The 23,875-nt window shown below is 41.4% G+C and overlaps 1 protein-coding gene across 2 annotated transcripts; it reads left to right on the top strand.

Moving 5' to 3' along the window:
• The first annotated feature begins 211 nt into the window (after positions 1-211).
• BLOC1S5 (biogenesis of lysosomal organelles complex 1 subunit 5) lies at positions 212-23,399 on the top strand. 2 transcript variants are annotated; one of them, XM_061591618.1, is made up of 6 exons: positions 212-473; positions 5,366-5,448; positions 6,175-6,304; positions 11,368-11,426; positions 15,462-15,654; positions 23,029-23,399. In XM_061591618.1, exons 1-5 carry the CDS (start codon positions 290-292, stop codon positions 15,636-15,638), a joined length of 633 nt encoding a protein of 210 aa, XP_061447602.1. In that variant the 5' UTR covers positions 212-289; the 3' UTR covers positions 15,639-15,654; positions 23,029-23,399. The 2 variants fall into 2 exon arrangements, with proteins under 2 accessions (XP_061447602.1, XP_061447594.1); XM_061591610.1 differs by lacking the exon at positions 23,029-23,399 and having other exon boundaries at positions 214-473; positions 15,462-19,787.
• Positions 23,400-23,875: the final 476 nt, after the last annotated feature.

Genomic DNA, 23,875 nt, shown 5'->3' with positions numbered 1-23,875 from the left:
ATGAGTACACGAATGTAAAAAAAAGCACACAAAACCCCCCAAATCCATCGTTTCCCAACTGGATGCAAGTTTCTTCTTAACCCTTTAACACTTGGCATTGTAAGCGTTTGCAAAGAGCCAAGTAGATAATACTTGGCCGCGGTTCGACTAATGACGTCACAGCGACCCACCATTTTCAGCTGCACGCGGGCGGTACGCTAGGTTCCTCACAAAACGAAAGCCCGCTCGTTGCACATGCGCTGTGCTCGCAAGGATTCTCTTCCCTGCGCTTACCGTATAACAGTTACGCATGCGCCGTCGAAGCGGTGAGGGAAAAAACAGTCCAACTTCGGCAGTTCTTGACAGCAGGAACGAGATGAACAGTGGGGGTGCTGTGACTCTCAGTCCAACTAAAACAGGAGAGTCGCCGCTTTTTGGCGGCGGTAATAAGCGAGATTCGTTGGGGTCAGCGCTGTCACATCCTATTTTCAAGGGTAAGAAGGTTTATGATCTTTCGTTTTAATTTACTCAGTGAAAGAATACTGGCGCGGGTATTGCGCATGCACAACACTGGTTCTGGAATGGCTCCTCCTAAAGCGCATGCGCGAACGCGTCCCGTTTGATTCAGCATGAATAGGCGTTTCTCGTTTAAATGGTTGTTGTAAAGGTTTTAGTTACAAACACGCCCCAAATAGTAAGGGAACAGTTCGCAATTGTCGAAGCACATGATATAAAGCACATAGACATGAATCGTGCAACCGAGTTCAGTGGGGCTTTCTCCCAAATTACAGTATAGATAGTATTGCAAATTCCAAAAAATACAGATAGAAATGTCATGTAATTTCTCAATCCTGTATGCTGTCATGATGTTAAGTATATATATGCAATAATATCCAAGCCTGGTGCCAAACGTTTGGGCGGGAGGTGTATACTAAGCATAAAGGTATACGGGAGAGGCAGGCTTCGTAGATCAGAATAGAATAGCAGAACCTTAAAAACAAATTCCCTGATAAGTCTATAGAGTGCAGTCTTATACATCTATAACTGGGAACAGGGCTGGCATTAGAGGGCAGCCAGGTTGGGCCCTGGCTGAGGATCCCCTGCGGCCCAGAGGAGCCCCTGAAGGGTGGGAGGGTAGCGCTCCTGTTCTGTGATCTGCAACATCGACTCCCAGCCCTGCCACAGATTGCAGAGATGAAGCTCCTAGCTCCCCCATACAGACTGCAGGCCTGCAACGCCCGTCCGCATGCCCCACCTAACTTTCCTGTTGTCTTGAATGCTATCATACTGCACGTGCATACTTGCCATCAACCAGGATGGTGGTAGAGACTTCCCTAAGGAGCTAATGCCCCTGCCGCCATCTTGGTTGATGGCAGGCATGTGCATGTGTAGCATAGCATGCCTGCATGCCATCGTCCAAGATGGCAGTGGGGGCATCAGCCCCTTTGGAAGACCCTGCCGCCATCTTAGTTGATGGCAGCCGTGCGTGCACAGCTTTCAAAAAAACAGAAAAGGTAGGTGGGGCGTGCAGGTGAGCACTGCAGGCCTGGGGCAGGCTGGTGCCCAAGAGTCCACTCACGCCTGGCGCCAGCCCTGCCTGAGAGTAAGTCCCATTGAAGTCAGCAGGGCTTTCTTTTGAGTGGTCAGCTGTACAATGGTACAACAAGTTATTGAGGATATTTATATAAAACTAAATGTTTTATTGGCACGTTTAAATAATTTTTGTCACTTGTCCTAGTGTCTCTGCAGGTATATAGCCAATACACATTAGGGTTTTTTTACAGGTCTTGTTGCATCCTTGTGATGCACATGACGTTCACTCCCACTTCTCTTCTTCTTCTGCTCTTATTCCTGTATTTCTCAGACTAGTTTTTTTATTGGGTTTTACTGTTGCTCTTGATCTCACATGCATACTGGCTGCATGATATTGCTGATATTTATTTATTTATAAAAATATTTGTATACTGCTATTTCATTAGAAACATCAAAGCAGTTTGATGATGATGAACTCCCTTCAAGTCGATTCCGACTTATGGTGACCCTATGAATACGATTTTCATGGTAAGCAGTATTCAGAGGGGGTTTACCATTGCCTCCTTCTGAGGGTGAGAGGCAGTGACTGGCCCAAGGTCACCCACTGAGCTTCATGGCTGTGTGGGCAAAGCAGTTTACATGTTTAAAACAACAACAATCATTAAAAAAATACAATAAAAACAAAGGTCAATTGCTGCAAAAAGCATGTTCTTAATTGCCTGCATAAGCCTAGTGAAACAGAATGGTTTTCAGCAGGCACGTAAAAGTTAAAACAGAAGGAGCCTGCTGAATCTCTGTTGGCAGAGCATTCCAGAGAACTGGGCCAATGACACTGAAGGCTCGATTTTGTGTCGATGTTAAATGAGACTCACCAACTCAAGGGATGACCAAAGGCACTCCTGCAGATGATCTCAATGATTCAGCTGGGATATAAGGGTTCAGATGGTCCCTAAGATACCCTGGACCTAAGTTGTTCAGGGCTTTGTAAATTAATACAAGGACCTTGAACCTGGCTTGGTAGCAGATGGGCAGCCAGTGCAAATGTTTTAAAAGTGGTGTCACATTTTGTTGGTCATGTGCTCCCATCAGCATTCTGGCTGCCACATTTTGCACCAGCTGGAGCTTCCGAACCAGGGCCAAGGGCAGCCCCAGATAGAGTGCATTGCAGTAATCCAACCTTGAGGTTAACAGGGCATGGACTACAGAGGTCAGGCTATCCCTGACCAGGAATCGCCGTAGCTGACGAACCAGACAAAGCTAGTAAAAAGCACTCTTAGCCACAGAGGATACTTGGGCCTCTAGTGACAAAGATGAATCCAGGAGTGCCCCTAGGCTATGGACCTGGTCCTTCAGAGGGAGCACAACCCCATCCAGAAAAGGTAACCTGCCTGTGTCCCAGACATGGGAACCACCTACCCCAAAAGCCTCTGTCTTCTGAGGATTCAAGCATAGTTTCTTGGCCCTCATCCAGTCCACTACAGCATTCAGACACCAATCCAGAGCATTCACAGCCTCTCCTGATTCAGATGTTATAGAGAAATATCATTGGGAGTGGCTTTGTTCCTGCAGAACTAGCTAGACATCCTTTCCCCCACCTTCTTCCCTGCCCCATATTTGACAGTGGATCTGTGAGAATAAAGCTTTATCCTCCATTTATTGCCATCAACCGGGTACATTAATCTGGATGACAGGGAACGCTACTTCTCAATGTGCACCTGTGCAGCTGCACAGCTCTGAATACAGGTTTTTAGTAAATAATGCTATATGTGCAGCTTCCTCGAATGGATGCAGAGTACAGGCAGAACTGCTCACCTTGCCAGGAATGGCACAGGAAAAGAAGATGAAGCATAAACGTGCAGAGAGAGAAGGAGTAAGAAGGGGCAACTGGCAGTGTAACTCACAGTGGGAGGTAGAGGATCAGCAATGGCAGGGAATGTGTGGAACAGTGCTTGCAAAGGAAGAGCCGAAAGCCTCTCATTGCTGACTGCCACTGCCTTTATCTATCTGTCTCACGCACATGCACGCGCACACACACACATCCACCTAACTCTCTAATGATCATGACCATTTCAGTGCCAATGCAATTCCATTGGAATTGCATTTTGTGATGAGTTCCCACTGTGCACTTTAGCTGGAGTTGGGAATCTCCCTCTGAGACTCTTGGGGCTGGAACCAGATACAGACTGGGCACTGCATGCTTACAGACAACAAACAGATGTTGTATCAGGTAAAAGCAACCCTGCTGGCTGTTATGACAGAGCTGGTATGCAAGCCTGGAGTCAACAAAAGGATCCACAAATGTATTTGAAACTTGGGTGAGAGGAAATGATAGGAGACACCCACTCTCTGTGTGTGCTAGTGCGCATCTGCAGATGCACAGATCTGGGTAAAAAAAAAGATCTTTTAAACCATTACTTTGATCCTTCCACTTTTTGTGGTGCTTCCCAGTGGCAGATAACACAGATTCCCTTTGTAAGCAAGGATTTATAGATAGTGTAGTATTCCATAAAACATGCCACATCCCAGTATTGTGCTGCCTCACAAATGCAGTGGGCTGTAATATGGATCCAGTCATAGTCAAAACAGTATTTGGGAGCAATAAAGCCTGCCATTTTTTCCTTAAGTTTTTCTAAATAAAAAATGGGAATGGACTGCCTTCAAGTTGATTCCGACTTATGGCGACCCTATGAATAGGGTTTTCATGGTAAGCAGTATTCAGAGGGGGGTTTCCATTGCCTTCCTCTGAGGCTGAGAGGCAGTGACTGGCCCAAGGTCACCCAGTGAGCTTCATGGCTGTGTAGGGATTCAAACCCTGGTCTCCCAGGTCATAGTCCAACACTTTCACCACTACACCACACTGGCTCTCCTTTCTAAATAAAAGTCCTCATAATTTTTTCTCTGCTTTGTACAGGCCTTAGCGATTGATTAGCACTGAGATCCTTCCATTCTTCTGAAAAGTCTCTAACAGTCCAGTCCTGTGCAAGGTTAGACATGAGTTTAGGCACATCTAACTCTACATAGGATCAGATGGTTACAATTCCAAAAGTTATGATTAACTTGCAAGACGTTACAGCTTGGAGATGGGTGGCAAATTGTGAGATGCTTGACAATGTCAAAAATGGAAAGGGTGAAGACTCCACCCCCCATATCAACTGAAAAACAGTAAAGTCAGTGAGACTTCTTTTATTTCTTTAAAAATATACTACCCGTCCTATTTTATAAAATACTAAACCAGCTTACTACAAGACAAAAGGCACAACATTCAAATGTAAAATGGCAATTATGTACTATTTGATCATTAATCTTGATATACAAGCAAAAAAAAGCTCTTTCAAAAATTTTTACAAAATATTCTTCTGTCTACAGATCTAATCATTTGCTTTAGGAAGCAGAGTGGCGTTTGGTAACCAATTTAGCAAAGTTATGTGCTAATTCTTTCTCATTGTTGAAAGCCCTCACACATGTTTGGCTGCCTCTTCTGGTTGCTAAAGGAAAAGCACCTTCAGGATGATACAAGCCAGGCTTCCTAGAATTACATGGCTCTTTTATAGCCACTTAAACGTGGCATTTTATTCCACCATAAAGCAGCAAGTCTAGCAATCCGGTTCACCTTCATACTGAAGGCAGATCCCTCCCTGCAACTGCCAGAGGAAGGGTGAGAAAGGAGAAAGTACAAGAGAAAGGAAGAGGTGGACTGTCAAAAGAGGAGATGGAGGTTGGGGATGGGGGGGGGGGAGAGAGAGAATACTGGAGAGGTGTGGCTTACCATAATTTTTTGTGGGTCCCTAGTAATGCATAAATGTTTTCTGACATTTTTATTTGTCATGAACACGGCTCATTACTTTTCTTATAGATGCTGGAGAAATATATTCCCGACTTTTGGATCATAGACCAGTTATTCAAGGAGAAATTCGTTACTTCATTAAAGAATTTGAAGTAGGTTTGATGTTATACTTTTTGAAATAATGTATCTTGCAAATAAGGGAGAAATAGTTCTAAACTAAAAAAGGACAGTCATGTTAAGATTTCAGAGAAACAATATTTCATGAATGCCTCTTTCCCTTTAAAAAAATAGCCTCCATATTGACAACACACAAAAAAATGAAGAAATGGAAATGTGACAGCATTCATGTGGAGCCTCCTTCCTACACCTGCAGCACATAAAATTATTCTAAGTAAATATTAAGTTCTTGAAATATGTGTCTTTAAACATGACCCAGACTGTAACCAAACCTATAATTAGAAATATTAACTAGAAGGCAGTCCATTTCCATTTTCAATGTTGAATATATTTTCCACAAGATGGCAGCAAAACTTCAAGTTGAATGGGCAGAGCATAAGGCTGGGTGCATCCTGACACTAGTAATAGTTCCTAGTTGGTTTGCCTTCAAGACTTGTTGATGAAATGAGCAAAATCAAAACTTTGGGTTTAATTTTTCTTGTTTTTGAAAAATGAGATGTTTTAATTATGAGGATGTGGGAGTAATTGCTTCATAAACATTTTTTAAATGTTTTGAGACATTAAGTGAGCAAGATATGTTATGCTGTTTAAACCGTTTTAAAGGAGGGTGGTTTGGCTATCCTCAAGCTAACATCTAAATAGCCTCAAATAAACATCATAGAATATTTAGAATCCCCCCTTTTAATTTTTGTTTTCAATAGGAAAAGCGTGGTCTCCGAGAAGTGCGGGTTCTTGAAAACCTAAAGAACACAACTTTTGAGACAAATGACCAGATTCTTCCAAAGTGTGAAGAAATGATGCAGGGAAATCTAAATGAAGCACTCAGGAGATGTAAGTTGGAAATTACTGGTTTTCTTCTATGCATTTTGCAAAGTGTTTGGATTCTATCTTCCTCACCAGGAGACCAATCCACACTGTGTCTGCATTCGAGGGATTGGTTGTGGTGTTGGGCCAGAGAGACAGAACAGGGATTTTGTTAGTGTACCATCCACCCTGCTGTGCTACAACCTCCCTAACCGAGCTGGTGGAGGTAATCTCTGATGTGGTGTTGGAGTATCCTTTTATGATGATGCTGGGGGACACTGAGGCTGCCTTAGATGGGCCAGCTTGGCATTGCATGGCCTCCATGACAAACATGAGGCTGTCTCAGTACGTCAGTGGCCCAGCACTGGGCATACTCTCTGTCTGGGCATACTCTCAGCCTTGTCTTTGCCACAGAGCAGATTGGTAATCCTCCATTGATGGGGGACTCACTGTGAGTCTGGTAAGGTTTGGGTTGAGTGTAGCAACTCCACTCTGCAAGTATGGAGGACCGACTGAGATGGTTCTCCCTCAGAGACATATGGAGTCTAATGGATTCTTGAATGCTCTGGTGGATTTTCTGGCTGACATGGCTGGTGCTCCTATCGAGGCTCTTGTCTAATTGTGGAATGGTGAGATGTGTGGCGCCATCGGCCATGATCACTCCTGAGTGCAATCGCCATCATTGTGGAGCATGTAGGCCGCCTTGTTACTCCAGCGACTTTTGATGCTGTTGACCAATGTATCCTTCTGGAATGTCTCACAGAGGTGGGGGTTGGGGGCACTATGCTTCAGTGGTTCCGCTCATACTTTCAGGGCAACTTCTATAAAGGAGTAATGGGAAGTACTGTTAGGCAAGATGGGAGCTGTCCTGTGGTGTTCTGCAGGGTTCCATCTTGTCCCCCATGCTGTTTAACCTCTATACGAAGCCGCTGGGAGCTGTCATCGGGAGACTTGGAGTGAGGTGCCATCAATATGCAGATAACACCCAGCTCTATCTCTCTGTTCCATCTGAATTGGGAGAGGCAGTTGAGGTGCTGGACCAATCCTTGGAGGCAGTAATGGGCTGGTTGAGGGCCAATAAACTGAGGGTGAATTCTGAAAATACAGAGGTGTTACGTGTCTAGAGTTCTCGTGTCCAGAGAGTCTGCCTGTTCTGGATGGGGTGGCACTCACCTGGAAGGAACAGGTTCACAGATTGGGGGTACTCCTGGATCCAGCATTGTCCCTGGAGGCTCAAGTGGCCTCAGTGGCTACGAGTGCCTTTTTCCAGCTCTGGCTGGTTCACCTGCTCCGGCCCCTTTTGGACAGAGATGACTTGGGCTCAGTACTCCGTGCTCTGGTAACTTCTAGATTGGATTATTACAATGCCTTCTGCGTGGGGCTCTCTTGAAGACGACTTGGAAACTTCAGCTGGTCCAAAATGAAGCAGCTAGATTACTGGCAAGGGTTCCCTTTAGATCTCATATAACCCCTGTTTTAAAACAGCTGCATTGGTTGCCAGTTTGTTTCTGGGCTCAATTGAAGGTGCTCACACTAGATGTTTAAAACCCTAAACCACTAAGGTCCCAAATATCTGAAAGACCACCTCCTTCCCTACAGACCTTCTTGGGATAGCAGAGGGGGCCCTTTTGGTAGTTCTGCTACCCTCAGAAGCTTGGGGGGGGTGGCCTGGGAGAGGACATTCTCTCTGGCAGCCCCTAAGTTGTAGAACTCTCTCCCCACCAAGGTGAGTCTGGCAACTTTGCTGTGCAGTTTTAGGCGGATGCTGAAGATGCTCCTCTTTACCCTGGCCTTTGACACCTGAGACATGCTTTTTAGGACCCACCCTTTTAGGGGATTTTAGGTTGTTTTAAATTGTTTTTAATGTCATATTTTAAAATTGTTCTAATCCACAATGGGACTGATCATGATAATAGTAATAATAACAACAATAATAATAAATAAAAATGTATCTTGGGATATGGTCTGAAGGCACTTGAGGCCACCATGTTACTGAAGCTAAGCAAGTCTGGGTCTGGTTAGCATCTGGATAGGTGACCACCTGCAAACCACATGTCATGCCACCCTCTGTTCCATAATGGAAGAAAGGGAGGATATAAACATATTTTTTTTAAAAAATGTGTGAAGTTACAGTAATTGAATGGATGGAGATATACATAGGCAACAAAACTCGGGAGAGATTTTAGTCATCTTTAGCCCTATATTTTTAGACTGTCATGTTTAAAAGCAGAAGGTGGCTGAGGATATTGTATGACCCTGTACTTTTTTACATCGTTTTTTTCAGTGCCCTGCATAGATCCAAAGAGATTCATGCCTAGCAGTAACCGTATTATGCAAAATGTTAAGGTTGATAAATATATAAATGATTTTTTTAAAAAACTGGATTTGTTTGATTTAAATTGTTTTTTTAAATTTAAATCAGATTTCAAAATTTTCTTCAAACAATTAGTAAAAAAAGAGCCTAGGTCAAAGATATAATCATGAATACTAATTATGCAACTTCTAATTATATTCTATGAATATGTTAACATCTGTTTATGGAGATGGGAGATAACCTGGTCCTATTCTGCAGGTGGTTTACATGAAGTGCGCTCTCTGTCTCTAAGTGCAAAGATAGAGAAGGTCACTGAATAGACAATTTGGGGAAATGGAGTAGATCTGAACAAGGAGGGGATTCCGTGGTCATCTAGCTCTTAACAGCGGTAGCCTCTTCTACAGGTGTAGAGAGATTTTTTTCTTCCTTTGGACTAATTCATTCTAAATTGAGAAATAAATTGGGAACTGAAAAAAGCAGGAAAGCTTGTATTTCTTTTTCAGACAATAAACAAGGAAGACAAAAGTGAGAAAGAAGACTGAGTTAACTGTACCACCCAATATTTTAAGTTTCTCGTGTTGATTTGGTTGAAATTGCCTGAATTTTATTTTTTAAAGAACTTTCCATTTATCTAAAAGCTGAAATAGTTAACCATTCAAAAATCCATGTGCATGTTTTGTTAATGTTGTTTGTTGAAGAAGAAAACTAACCAGAAGAACAGGCACTGTTTTACAGTGGTTCTGATCCTGTCTCCAGGCTCGTTCTCAGAGAATAGCATTGGGTGACTGTCTTTCGGCCCCCTGGCAGCTGTGCTGTGGGGTGCCGCAGGGTACCATCTTGTCCCCCATGCTGTTTAACATCTATATGAAGCCCTTGGGAGCAGTCATCAGGAGCTTTGGGGTGAGGTGTCAACAGTATACTGATGATACCCAGCTCTATTTCTTCATAATATCTGAATCAGGAGAGGCCGTGCAAGCCCTGGACTGCTGCCTGGACTCAGTGGTGGGCTGGATGAGGGCCAGTAAACTTGAGTCTGAATCCTAGCAAGATGGAGGCACTGTGGGTTGGTGGTTCCCGAGTTCAGATAATTGGTCAGTTGCCTGCTTTGGACAGGGTCGTACTCCCTCTGAAAGAGCAGGTCCATAGCCTGGGGGTGCTCCTGGATCCATCTTTGTTGCTAGACGCCGAGGTGACCTCAGTGGCTAGGAGTGCCTTTTACCAGCTTTGGCTGGTGAGACATTTCTGGACCGAGATAGCCTGACCACTGTTGTCCACGCACTGGTAATCTCCAGGCTAGATTACTGTAATGCGCTCTATGTGGATCTGCCCTTAAGGCTGGTCTGGAAGCTGCAGCTGATGCAAAATGCGGCGGCGAGACTGCTCACTGGAGCAGGGTATCGCCAACATGTCACCCCGCTGCTGAAAGAATTGCACTGGCTGTCCATTTACTACCAGGCCAAGTTCAAGGTTCTAGTTTTGGTGTACAAAGCCCTATACAGCTCGGGACCAGGTTACCTGAAAGACCGTCTTATCCCTTACATACCCAGTCGATCACTGCGCTGTGCACGTGAGGGCCTCCTGCAGATACCATCTTATCAGGAGGTTCGTTCTGTACAATATAGGAAACGGGCCTTTAGTGTGGCAGCACCTACCCTGTGGAACTCCCTCCCTTTGAATACTAGGCAGGCGCCATCCTTGCTATCTTTTTGGCGCCTTTTGAAGACTTTTCTTTTTCAACAAGCCTTTTAAGTTGAGAACTATCCTAGTCCCTCTCTGTGTCAGATTTGCTTAATATGTTTTTAATAATGTTTTTAACCTTTTTAAAAAAAGTTTTTAACGCTGTTTTGTCTTAATGTATTTTAAGATTTGTTTTTATGATGTTTTAAAGTGTTTTTAGTGCCTTGTTTGCCACCCTGGGCTCCTGGTGGGAGGAAGGGCAGGATACAAATAAAATAAATAAATAATAAACAATCTGATTAGTGCAATTTAAAAGCCTATTTGATGGTGGTAATTCTGGCACATCATGACAAAAAATCATGATTAATTGAACTGTTGTAGCTGGTATATCTCCTGAATGACTCCACAAGTTAATTCTGCTTTAGTACTAAAATGACCAAATTACTATCCCATGTTTTGATGAAAATTAATCTGAAAACAATTCAGAATATTTGTTTAGTGTGTACCTAGCTTCTAATGAAACCTACATCTCTGAATAAGGTTATTAAGGTTATATTAAACAATAATGTATTTCTACTAAAAAGTGATGATTAAATAGAATCTTTCTCACTTGTGATTAAAATTGTTAAAATTGAGTCCTTCAGAGAAGCGATTTAAATCAAATCAACCTTGATGTTAATATTTATTTATTGTTTGTTTGATTTATATCCCACCCTTCCTCCCAGCAGGAATCCAGGGCGGCAAATTAATGAAAGTTATTAATTAATGAAATTAATGAAATTTGCATAATATGTGTAGGTGCAGAATTTAGATTAGAAGACATCAACATTTTGCATCAGGTTAAACTTCACCTAGCCATGCCAAAAATCTTGTTTAAGGCCTATATATGACTAATTCAGCCATATTATGGTCTAGTTTCAGCCAGGATACCCTGTGTTTAAATACATATATTTTAACAGAGAGTATCCTGACTGAAACTTGACCATAATATGGTCAAAATTCACAGTTTATCTGTGCAGTGAAATGAAATTTTCTTGTCAGAAATATCTCTCTTAAGATGAGAGTGGCCAATGAAACAACTGTAACCTATGTATTTCAGTACAGGTAGCCAGTGAAATGATCAACAGACTCCAAGAGAGAGAGCAGGAAGAAAGACAGGTAAGGATTCATATGATACAATTTTAAACTAGGTAAGAGGTATTGGTGGGTCTAACTTGCGAGCTATTTTGGTGGTATTTTATGTGGTTTTTGCCTTACACCAAAACACTGTAAAGCTTCAAAACATCTGTTCTGTGCTCTTTGCTCTCTTCTTCCTAGGCCACAGCTAATTTTGCTATCTTTTTTTATTTTTGTTTACCTTTGTTGGTTTGATTCTATTGTATTATTGTATTTATATATTCCTGATTGCTTTATTTTATGTACACCGCCCAGAGAGCCCTTGGGCTTAGGGCAGTATATAAATTAAATAAAATAAATAAAATAAAATAATAATCTTAAATGAATGAAGGAATGATTATTATGGTCACAGACCAAAAGATATCTTCCAATAGGATTTTGTGTGTTTTGTTCTTTAAATCTCTTGCAAGAGTTTTGCTCCTGAATCTTTCCTTTATATTAGAATGCTGCACCCACCATACCATATAAGCCAGGGAGGAAGCAGTTTGCCATGAACCAATTTATGGTTGCTGCAGCCTGTGCTTAGTGGATACAATAGCTATACCATAGTGCTGATGCAAGATTTCTGTCCAGATACACACTAGCCCTCTTGTCATTCAGAAAGCATGTTGACACACAAGGGGGAGCTGTGCTATCTTTGCCCCCCTCACCATTCTGATTGCCATCCAACTCATATAGGGCAAGCCAATAAAGCCGGAAGCCTCCTGTACTTGTGGAGTATTTTAGAATTTTGATTTTATTGGGTTCTACAATCTGCAGGGAGCCTCCTTGAGTTCAAGAGGTTCCCTGCTTCACTAGTTGCCCTGCATGAGTTGGAAGGAGACCAAAACAGCAATGGGGGGAGCTAGCCCCCTCGTTCCCAGAACCTTCCCCTTGTGCGTGCAGTGTGCTTTCCAAATGACTAAAGAGGGCTACTGTTAATCCTTAAACTGCAGCAACATATTGGTTTGATCACCTTTTAACCTAACGTGGCTTAAAGCACAGCTATTTAGGGGTAATGCCAGTCTGTAGTTTGCATCATACAGGCCTGTGATATATTGCAGGTTTGGTTTCCATCAGATTGAAATTGATGTGTGGTAATGTGGATGAGCTCTGAGAATGACAAACAGCAATGTGTAAGAAATTTGCAAATTATTACAGAGCCTTCAGTAAAACAAAAATTAGTTCTAGAAACACACTGACCTTCGGAATAGCTGCAACAAAAGTAGAAAGAGCTTGAGGAATGCCAACCTTAGTTAGTCTTTCAGAAACACTATAAAAATAACACAGTTACTAGATCCTCTTCCACTTTTTCTGTGTGTGGAAAGTTTTTATTAGAATTTCCTTCACAGCTTGAGAAGAGGGAAAGAGATGGTTAAGGAAACCCAAATCCCTATTTTTTTTGTGGAACAAAAAATATCCAACAGAATGGAAACTTAAATCTTTCCTGGTTAGCTGAAAACACTGAACATATTATGAATACAGCTTATTGAAATGGAAGTGTTTCATGCTTGTGGATGTTATTTAATGAAAGGCCATATTATAAGAACATGTGACTCACTGGAATCTCTCACATGGCTGCACATTGCTTGTTTGTAATACAGATATTCTAAAACCTCAGGATTAGGAAAAACTGTGCAAGAAGTTAACTCTCGATGTTACTTCTGTACTTTACTATTATGGATAGGCAACCTGTTCAGCTCTTTAGGCTGTAATAGAGCTGCATTGTAAGAAGGCTGCAGCTACATTAAATGTTTTTATTTTTATATGGATGTGATGGATAACAATAAAACACCATCAGACATAGTATGGATGTAAAATTCCCAATTTCCTAAACTTGGGTAGAGATTGGGAACATACTGTGGGCACGAAAGTATCCTCCTCTCCAGTCACACATGAATTATTTCCCCTTTCCCTTTTGGAGTTAACCATGATGCAGTGTAATGCTAGCCGTGTTTACCTTTATCCACTTCATACTCCAGTGGTAACCTCTAGTTTGAACCTAACCACAATTAAAGTTAATATTGATGCAGATGTAATGCAGCACCATAGTAAGAAAGCTCCAAAAGGGGAAGGGGAGAGGGTCTCCAAATTTACAGGAAGCTCCCAATCTCTTGCACATCACATTTGCACTGAACCACAATAAAGGATACGATGAACCCTAAAGTATAAATAACATCACCAAAGAAACCTGTAGTAAATAAATAATTGTGCATAAAATCATGTATAATTCCTGTTGGTCCAAGACAAATATCAACAAGCTAAACATGTGCAATGATGAGCATGATTTATTATGTCAATAAAATGTCACAGGTAGTATTCAACAAAACAGTTTTGGCAGAGCAAGGACTTTTAGCTGTGCAGTGGAACTTCCCCTCCCTCTTCTCTCACCTTATAAACCCTAGATCTGTTCTGGTTGTTCCCTCAACCTTCTGGAGCAGATTTAGGGGGCACATGGGGAGAAGAGAGGGCAAGGAAGTTCCATTGCACAGCTAAAAGTCCTTTTGCTACTGGAACTGTTCCACTGGATACTGCCCAAGTTTTGCTGAAAGCATTAGATCTCATGAATTTTGTAATTCACGAGATGAAAACTGAGAAACCAACTGCTCAGTGATAAAGAATCCAAAATTGTAGAGGTGTAGGAAAGGAGGGAGGAAGAGGGGAGCCAGAAGGGGGAACACGAAAGGAAAACTGAGTAGAGAGGAGAGGTGCATGTTCCAGACTGCAGTGACAGAGGAATGCTAATGTACACCCCTTGATTTAACACAACTAGCCAGTTCCTTCCTTGCTTTATTTTTATTGTTGACTTACACTGGTATGTAAAAGATGCTTTTTTGGTGTAAAAAATAAATCCACAAGGTGATTAATTCTAATTTTTAGTTGGCATGGAGGTCGCTCAATTGAGTTTGGGGAGTGAGAAATAAAAAGCATCGGTTTATATAAACCAGTATGTAAGCAGCCCACTAAGACATCCCAAGCTAGCATTTCTTTAAGAAGAAGACACTGTATTCTAATATTTATTTATTTATTATTTGATTTATATCCCACCCTTCCTCCCGGCAGGAGCCCAGGGCGGCAAACAAAAGCACTAAAAATTTTAAAACATCATAAAGACAAACTTTAAAACACATTAAAACAAAACATCTTTAAAAATGTTTCTTAAAAAAAGCTGTCAAAACATCATCTAAGATTAAAAACATTTTTAAAAAGAAGGTGTAAGAACATATTAAAAAGCAGTTCCAACACAGACACAGACTGGGGTAGGTCTAAAAGGCTTGTTGAAAGAGGAAGGCCTTCAATAGGTGCCAAAAAGATAATAGAGATGGCGCCTGCCTAATATTTAAGGGGAGGGAATTCCACAGGGTAGGTGCCGCCGCACTAAAGGTCCCATTTCCTATATTGTGCAGAACGGACCTCCTGATACGATGGTATCTGCAGGAGGCCCTCACCTGCAGAGCACAGTGATCAACTGGGTATGTAAGGGATAAGACGGTCTTTCAAGTATCCTGGTCCCAAGCTGTGTAGGGCTTTGTACACCAAAACTAGAACCTTGAACTTGGCCCGGTTGCAAATGGGCAGCCAGTGCAATTCTTACAGCAGCGGGGTGACATGTTGATGATACCCTGCCCCAGTGAGCAGTCTCGCCACCGCATCTTACACCAGCTGCAACTTCCAGACCAACCTCAAGGGCAGCCCCACATAGAGCGCATTACAGTAATCCAGCCTGGAGATTACCAGTGCATACAGCTGTCAGGCTATATAGATATAGATACACAGATACACAGTGTGATATGCGAACAGCGATGGGGGGGTTGATAAATCAAAGTGAAAGCAAACTGCAGCAGAGGGTGTCTAAAGTGAAAACATTGTTGGGCAGTTGTTTTCTCACCCAGAGGGCCCCATGATGGTAAAGTATGAGGACCCCTGCTACAATGAAAGCTGGTTTTCTTTCTCAGCCCGTTAACTGTGCCACAACCTCTGCTCTATAAACTAGTTGTCATCTTCAAAAAACGTTTGAAGCTTCCTTTTTCTTCTCAGCTTCAGACTGAGAAGCTCCTGGCTGGTGAAACGCAATATATAGCACTGCGGGAGGAATTCATGAAGGAGCAGCACAACGCAAAAACAGTTGTGGATGAAGAGCACACAAACGCTATGGCACGCCTTAAAGAACAATATGCTGCAATGGAAAAGGACCTGGCCAAACATGCTCTTTAAGAAAGCCTCATTCACAGTAAGATGTTTCCTCATTTGCAGTATTTCTTTTCTTCTTATTCCACCATCTTCCAGTTTCAGGTTTACCAATGCAGTACCAGAATTCAAATGGCATAGCTAGAATAGCAAGGTGGAGACCTTGGTAACAACTGGAATTAATCTCCAGCACTGATATTGGCTGCATTTAGATAATCAAATCCTAGATTAATAAGCCAGGATATGCACAAGCACAGTGCCATCACACTCGGACCTTTTGTCCCCTCCCCCAATCTTTTGAGTGGGGAAACAAGCTAGGAAGCCACAGTTAACCATAGCTTCCTGTCATGTCTGAATTGGGAATTTAAGCTTAACATGTTCCAAACGAGCCAAACTTTGTAAGCCAATTTTAAACCATGGACATGGTTTTCATATCCTGGTTTGTTTGGAAACCATTAACCATAGGTTCCTGCTCCATACATAGCAGGACGTTATGGTTAACTGAGACTTCCTGATTTGGTTCCTGTGACTATATGAAGGGAAGAGCGAAAGGGCCGCATATAGATGCTAAACTAAGATAGGATTTGATTGTCTGAACCAGGTAATTACATTCAGTGTTGTTGTTTTTAAACGATAAGGCCTGTACTGGAACAGAAACAGTATTCTGTCTTGATAAACGAGATTAGTTGCTCTATATCCATTTATAATCATCCATCTGGTAAATCTGCCTTCTGCTTCACACAGGCAAATCAAATGAGATTTCATTTTGCTCTTTCACAAAGGTTAATAGTGAAAATTAAATTATAACAATTCTCCTAAGCCACAAGGCTGTGGAAGTCCAATGGCCTCAGGTTTAAGGACAAATTCCTCATGTTAGAAAGTTCACCACAAAGACACCTGAAAGATCTCTCAGAAGAAATTATCATTACAGTCTGATTGTTTTTGACTGAATAGCATTGCAACAATGGATCCTGAGATTTTCAAAAGTATCTCTTATTTTGTTATGCAACTTTATAGGGAGACAACAGCTACTTTTTGTGAGCACTGCATATGAGTAACTTTTGCTTGAGCTGAAGTTCTTCACATATCAATTTGTATTCTTAAAAAGAGATGGTATTATAGAGCATGACCAGCTCCTGTCTTCACTGTGATTAATCGGCATTAAATATTAGAATAATAGAGGAAAGTTCCTTATTAGTCCTTTGTAACCTAACTTTTAAAGAATGCATTAATAACAGGATGAAAGCCGAGGCAGGCTAAGTGAGGGGCAGGAAAATCAAGTGTTATTTTAACAGCTGGGCAGTGTATAAAATAGGAACATGTAAAACAAAATTACTCATTATCTGTGTTGCAACTGCAACAGGCCAACAATGGTTGTCTGTGTGAATGTATGGCTTAGTGTCAAGGCTCCATCCTGGCAGCCTGTTGATAATGTGATTAAAGTGAGCAGAAGAGATGGAATAAGTATTTGTGATTTCTTTCAATAACACTGAACTTCTGCCAAGCTGCTCTGTCCACTACTATAGGGCTGACAGCTTCATCAATCATCATCAAGTACCTGGACTGAAAAGAACACTTGCCAACATGGAGGCATGCTGGAATGTGGTTAATTCTCTTGCGGATTGGGGTGGGGGAAATAGATGACTTTAAAACAGTTCATACAGTAGGGAAAAAAAGAACGTCTAATGAAATCCCTATTCAATGCAAAGCAGTTTTTCAGGTGTCTATGAACGCACTGATGTATACACTGATTAGTAGTGAGATAAATTAAGAATGTGCATGGCTTATTACAAAAATGTCTTTGAGACAGTTTAGAAGGTGGTCCTTGGCTTTAACCCTTCAATGTGCATAGGTCTTGAAGGCAAATACCAACTTTTTATAGTAAGAAGGCCATTTTAACATGGATATTGAACTTGGGTTTTTTGTATTTCTTCTCATGAAGTAAACTAGAGGTGTGATGCCACCAATATGGTCTTTATGTGGGTTTTATAGCCCTGGGGGAGGGATAGGAGGAAATTCCTAGATAGCACCATGCCTACCACACTGAGCAATGGCAGCTGCGCTTCCCTGAAGACATAGCTGCGAGCCTCTCACTGTCTGAATATGGCAAATGTATGTCCCCTTATATCTCTGCTTCACAGTCCTCCAACATCCACAGCTTCCTTTCCTGCCCACTCCCAGCCTGCCAATAACTCACAGCCCATCTTGTGCCTAGCCTGGGTGTTTCCCTCGTTCCAGCTTCTTCTTGAGCTCTTCCATTACTCATTTTCCACTCTTTCTTTCAGCCCATTGCCCTCTGCCCTGCCTCCTTCAGCCACTCTAATACTTAAACAACCAGCTTCCTTGCCTACCTCTCTACATTTATCTTTTATGCCAGTAATATACACCAGGGGCAGGCAGGGAACAGGGTCTGGTTAGTGGGACAGATCCTGAGCTCCCCTACCCTGTATGAGCTATCTTTGACAGGTGGACAGAGCTGCCCACCTGCCAATAACCTGACTATTGCCATGACATCAGGCGATCAATTTTTCCTTTGCATACATGTGGGATCAGCTGTGACTTCAAGCCCCACTTTTTGGTAGCAATCAACTTCACTTTGGAGTTCCTGATTGTTCCACTTGGCCAAGGAACAATCAGGAGGGCACTTTAAGGTTCCCTGTTATTCCTTGGCAGCTGCTTATTTACCTGCTTTATTATTATTATTTAAGCGTGTTAGTCACGTTATCTAAAGGGTCTTAAAGCGACCTATATTTAAAAACATAAATATACATACATATGAATGAATAAATCTTTAATTGCTCAAAGCCATTGGCCACCGCAATAAAATACAAATACAAATGCAATACAAATACAAAAACATATACAAATATTAAAACCGAGCAATAGAGGAAACAAACGAATAATTTAAAAAGGAAGAAGCACCTTCCAATCTTATTTTGGCAATTTAGGAGCAAGTTTACTTTTGGACCGCCGCTAATTGTTTTACATATTTGGCTCTAATTTTTCCGGCAGCCACGGCAAAATTAGCCACTTGTGTTAAAAAAATATCGCTGCCAACTAAAAGGATGCTTATTTGCTCCATTATGGGCCTACTTGACATGGAGTGAATGATAGAATGTAAAAATTTAAACCTTGGGTCTTTATAAAGTGGACATCTCAAAAGATAGTGAGCGATGTCCTCCACTTCTCCCAGGTGACATATGCATACACGAAGGTGCCTAGGGGTGTTGGCATATTGCCCTTCAAGCATAGCTGTAGGCATAGTTTGAAGGCGTAAAGCCGTAAAGGACCTTCTCAATGACGGGGCTATTAAGAAAGTGAAATATTGTTCCATGGTAAAGGTCGTTTTGAACCATGGATACCAAAATGAAAAAGACAGTTGAGTGGAAGAATGGAGGGTCCATCGCTTGGTATACAAATATATTCTGTCCTTCAACAATTGTTTAGCCCTCATCAGGGGCTGTGAGGGTGAAGGGTCAATATTAATTCCATAAACGGCAAGAGTAAATTTAGTCCGTTTTAGCCAGGTGTTGTAGAAGGGGGACTGTAATTGTTCAAGAAAGCATTTTTTGGGTAGGCGGGAGTCGCACATGCATGCAAGTCTTAGCCAATATGTGGCCAGGGCTGCATGGGCCAAGGATTCTATGGGGTAAAGGCCTGTCTCTAGCCTTAAAAGGGATACAGGCGTGCTTCGGGGAATTGCCAAGACAAATCTAATAAAGGTATTTTGAACTTTCTCTAGTGAAGAAATATTTTCATGTCCCCAAATCTCTGCGCCATAAAGAAGTTGCGGAATTATCTTCTTACGGAAGATCTCTACCGCTGGGGGAACCAAACTTCCTCCTTTAAATTTAAAAAAATGGCAGAGAAGTTGAGAGGAGTGGGTAGCCTTCAACCTGACTATTTCAAAATGAGAATTCCAAGAGAGGTTAGAATTGAAATTGAGACCCAAGTAGCGGTAACTTCGTTGTTGTTGAATGGGTCTACCGTTAAGTTTCTAGGTATGATTTTTCCTTTTTTCCCCCGAACACTACCACCTTCGTCTTAGAGTGATTAATTAGAAGGTGTTCTTTAGAGCAAAACAGACCCAAACTACGTAGCAATCTCCTCATGCCAATTTGAGTGGTCGAAATTAGGCCTAAATCATCGGCATATAGAAGCACCGAGAGCTTAGCAGTTAAAATTGAGGGCAGAAAATACTTTAAACCAGACAATTCCTGGGCAATATTGTTGATATAAAAATTGAAGAGGAACGGGGCCAAGAGACATCCCTGGCGAACCCCACGTTTAGTGGGGACCGCTTCAGAGAGGAGACCGTTGGCCCCCAACCTCACCCTAAGGGAAGTGTCTGTGTGGAGCATTTGTAACAGGAAAAGCAGCCGTCTATCTATGTTTGTGATGGATCATTTTTGCCAGAGCCGCTCTCTATCTATAAGATCGAAAGCAGATGAAAAATCAACAAAAGAGACAAATAACTCTTTTCTGTTGTGAAATGCATATTTCTGAATTAAATGTGATAGTACAAAACATTGATCTACGGCAGACTTTCCCCTAACAAATCCAGCCTGCTCCTCTGCAATAATAGCATTCTTAATGGCCCAGGTTTCCAGTTTAGATAGAAGGTATTTAGTATAGATCTTGGTCACTACATCGAGGAGGCAAATTGGCCTAAAATTATTTGGATCAGCCTTACAGCCCCTTTTCTGGAGAGGGATCACTATACTGACACTCCAACTCCTAGGAACTGCGCGGTGCTGATTAATAAAAGTAAACAGTTTGGCGAGCACGGGAGCCCACCACTCAAGGTTAGATTTAAAAAGTTCTGGGGGTATATACATACAATATACCTTATGAAGAAAAAAAAATTCATATAAAAATTGACATTTTCATACAACACAAAAAAGTCCCCCCCCCCAACATCCATAGGAAGCTTCAGCAGCACATTAATAACAAGTAATATTCTCTTAGTCTATCAAAAGCCTGGGAAAAAAGATAACTGGTGCCAAAAGGAGGTTAGTGAAGGTACCAAGTGGACCTTACTGGGGAGAGCATACCACAGATGGGGAGCCACAACTGTAAAGGCCCTCTCCCTTTTCATCACCCACCAAGCCTCCTGAAGAAGAGTGTTGAATGAAGTTCTAAGGGTCCCGGGAGGTTCATATCAGGAGAGGCATTGCAGAAGATATTGGGGTCCTGAGCCATAAACAGCTTTAAAGGTCAAAACCAGCACTTTGAATTGGGCTCAGGCAGCCAGTGTAGCTAGAACAGAATTGTGTAATATGATCTAACACCCCTACCTGGCATCTTGTATGATGGCTGATAGGCATGCCTTGGGGAAAATGGCCTTGCAGGCCAAATTAGGACCCCCAATTTGTCCCACAGGGTGGAGCTTCCCCATAGTATTAATATCAGGCAGGCACCTTTGCTATATTCTTTTTGTCCCCGCCTGATATCCAGAGATGTTGATGTGTTTTAACCTTTTTAGTCTACTGCTGTTTTAATCATTTTTTAAAATGTTTAATTATTTTTAAGTATTTTTGATTGATAATTTTAATGCAATCAAGCAATATAAAAATGTTGTTAAATAAATAAATCCCTGATATACACATTTTGTTCTACCTACCTCATTTTTTTGCTTCTTTGATACAAGGGTTTGCGAGAATATTTTTTGTTTTCCATCCATGTTTGTTCTTTAGAAGCATCATTCATTTTGTTACTCATTTGTTAAAAGAGCATTTGTCATCATTCACTTGTTACTCATTTGTTTCCTCCCCCCCCCATTGCTCTCAATGGGAGACCAAGCTGCTTTTCTTCTGCCTGTAACTTCTGTGTTCTCTGTCCGATTGGCATTGAATTTTCAGACATTCTGCTACCCCTCCAAAGGATCAGACCTGCCAAATTTCATGCAAATAGGAAAAAAGGCCCCTATTGTTAGGCTGTGCCTGTCTAAATTGGCATTTATTTTTAGTCCAAGCCCTGGACACTAATAGCTGTTCACACAGAGCAAACTCAGTCCTCCATATGAATTTTTAAGGCTCTGGGGGCCAGTGGCCAAGCCTAGGGACACTCCACGCATTGTGAAAAAGAAGCTGCACTCCCCTGAACTTGTGAGAACCTTGAGACCAAAAAATACTTCCAGATGCTTCTGGGGCAAATTACAACATTAGAAATTATAACATTGCCATTGACCACCTGATGCATCTGGAGAACATTTTTTTGTTATGTCTCGTAATCTCACCATAGAGGTCAAGGACAGTGTAAGCTAGGGGCATACCTTAACTAGCAAAATCTTCTGTTTTAGACTGTTAAAAATCTTCCTTATAGCTTGGTTAGGTGATTCTGCACCCGTGCTACCCCATTTTCCCAAGGCTTAGAGGCATATCTGGACTTATCTTCTAGTCCCTAGAGCCTTAAAAATCTTCTTGGGCCTTTTAGTTTCCTCTGTGTGAGCAACAGTTGATGTTCTGGACTTTGAATAAAAATAGATTTGACTAAAAGCTGCTCATTTGCTCTTCTTGCCCCTCCCTCCTTAGATGACCTCCATCTGCCTGCATTCTGGCTGTAGAGGAAAATAACAAATGAGTAGCAAATGAAGGTATGCCAATTTGAAATTCATTTGGCATTCATCTTGCATTTCCTTTTTTCATTTGTTACAACAATGAATCCACTCTTCTATATGCTGCATATGCTCTATTTGCCTTTGAGCTCCCAGCTCCATAGCTTTCATAATTCCTAGGTCCTCTTCTCATCATTCCTATTACTTTGTCTGTACAAGAAATAAAATTCCTCTTCGCTCCCAAGAACTTTTGTTCAAACTTCCCTCATCTTTCACTTCTCTCATAAAAATCAACCTTTTTGTGAACTTTCTGTCTCTGCATTTTCATTCCCTCAGCAGTTAGAATGTTTGTGACATTATAGGAGCTCAGCGAACCATTGCCAGAGATTTCTTCTGCCATGAGATGTCATAGCGCTTTATTTATATCCAAACTCTCAACTCTTATTGCTGATTGTTCTTATACTGGCAATATCTTTGGTAGCAGTAATTGAGTTAAAATGCTTGGGTCAAGGGGCCAACAAAATTTAAAATGAGTTAAAATCTATTGAATGCTCATGGCTGGTGGAATTTTCATAGGAACCTAACAGACTAGGTTCTCAGTTCTGGTTTCTTAGTCCTAATACAGGTTCTTCTTTGAACCAAGTATCTGATGTAACTTCCAAGAGAGGTTAATGCTGTATTCTAAAACATATATGGTTTGATTCTTAAAATCATTTAGACGCAAGTAGGTAATATTAAGACTTGCAAGACAGATTCAGTCATAAGGCCTCATGTTGCCTGTTTCTGCTTTAATTACAAGTGGAATAGATTGTCATTGCCTATTTTGGTGGTATGTATTTTGAGCATATCTTTTGTTTTCAGAGAAAGAGTTTATAGACAGTGCCAGACTCTATCACTGCTCCACTGTACAGTAAATACGCTGATGGGCTTGGACACATCTCTGTTTCAGCTTCAGTGTCTTATCCATAAAGATCATAAAGGTGGCAGGCCTACCTATCTTACAGGATTGGTGTGAGGACAAAAAAGATTTTTTTTCAACTAGTGTCATTGAGTTTTACATACTGTCTACCTTTCTGTAGTGTTTTTTTTTAAATACACATATGCTAAAACTGCTGTACACATCTTAGATAAGAAGTATGTATGCATATTATATAAATGATCTCTTGTCTGTATTTTATATTTGTAATATGCCAATATTTCAAATGTTTAATAAATATTCATGACAACTGTTACACTGAATTACTTCCAAGCTTATTGAAAAATTCATGCTTCAATTATGTCTTTTAGAAGGTGACAGAAAACTCTGTTGTAGTTTATATAGAAATTGCTGTCTCTAGATTTCATGAATTGTTGGTTCACGTCTTATTTTGGTCACATAAGTATACTACTTGCATGTGTTGGGAAAAAAGAGAAATGAAGCAGGAGGGTATAATGTGCGAATGGGCCCTTTGCCAGCAAATTTGAATCAAGGGCAATGGCCATTAGATGTTTATATACACAGCATACTTCATTTCCGCTATATTTGCTTTCTGTAAACAAATACTTGTGCTAGACAAATACAGAAGATGGCAACTTGGTATAGTGATTGGCATAGTTATAATTCAGCATTATAGTTGACAAGTGGAAAAATGGAAATGGACTGCCTTCAAGTCGATTCCAAATTATGGCGACCCTATGAATAGGGTTTTCATGGACACTGGTGTTAAGA

Source organism: Rhineura floridana, chromosome 1, assembly GCF_030035675.1.
Source record: "Rhineura floridana isolate rRhiFlo1 chromosome 1, rRhiFlo1.hap2, whole genome shotgun sequence".
Lineage (NCBI taxonomy): Eukaryota > Metazoa > Chordata > Lepidosauria > Squamata > Rhineuridae > Rhineura > Rhineura floridana.
Note: the sequence above shows the minus strand (reverse complement) of the source record. Positions and strands in the feature narration are given on the sequence as shown.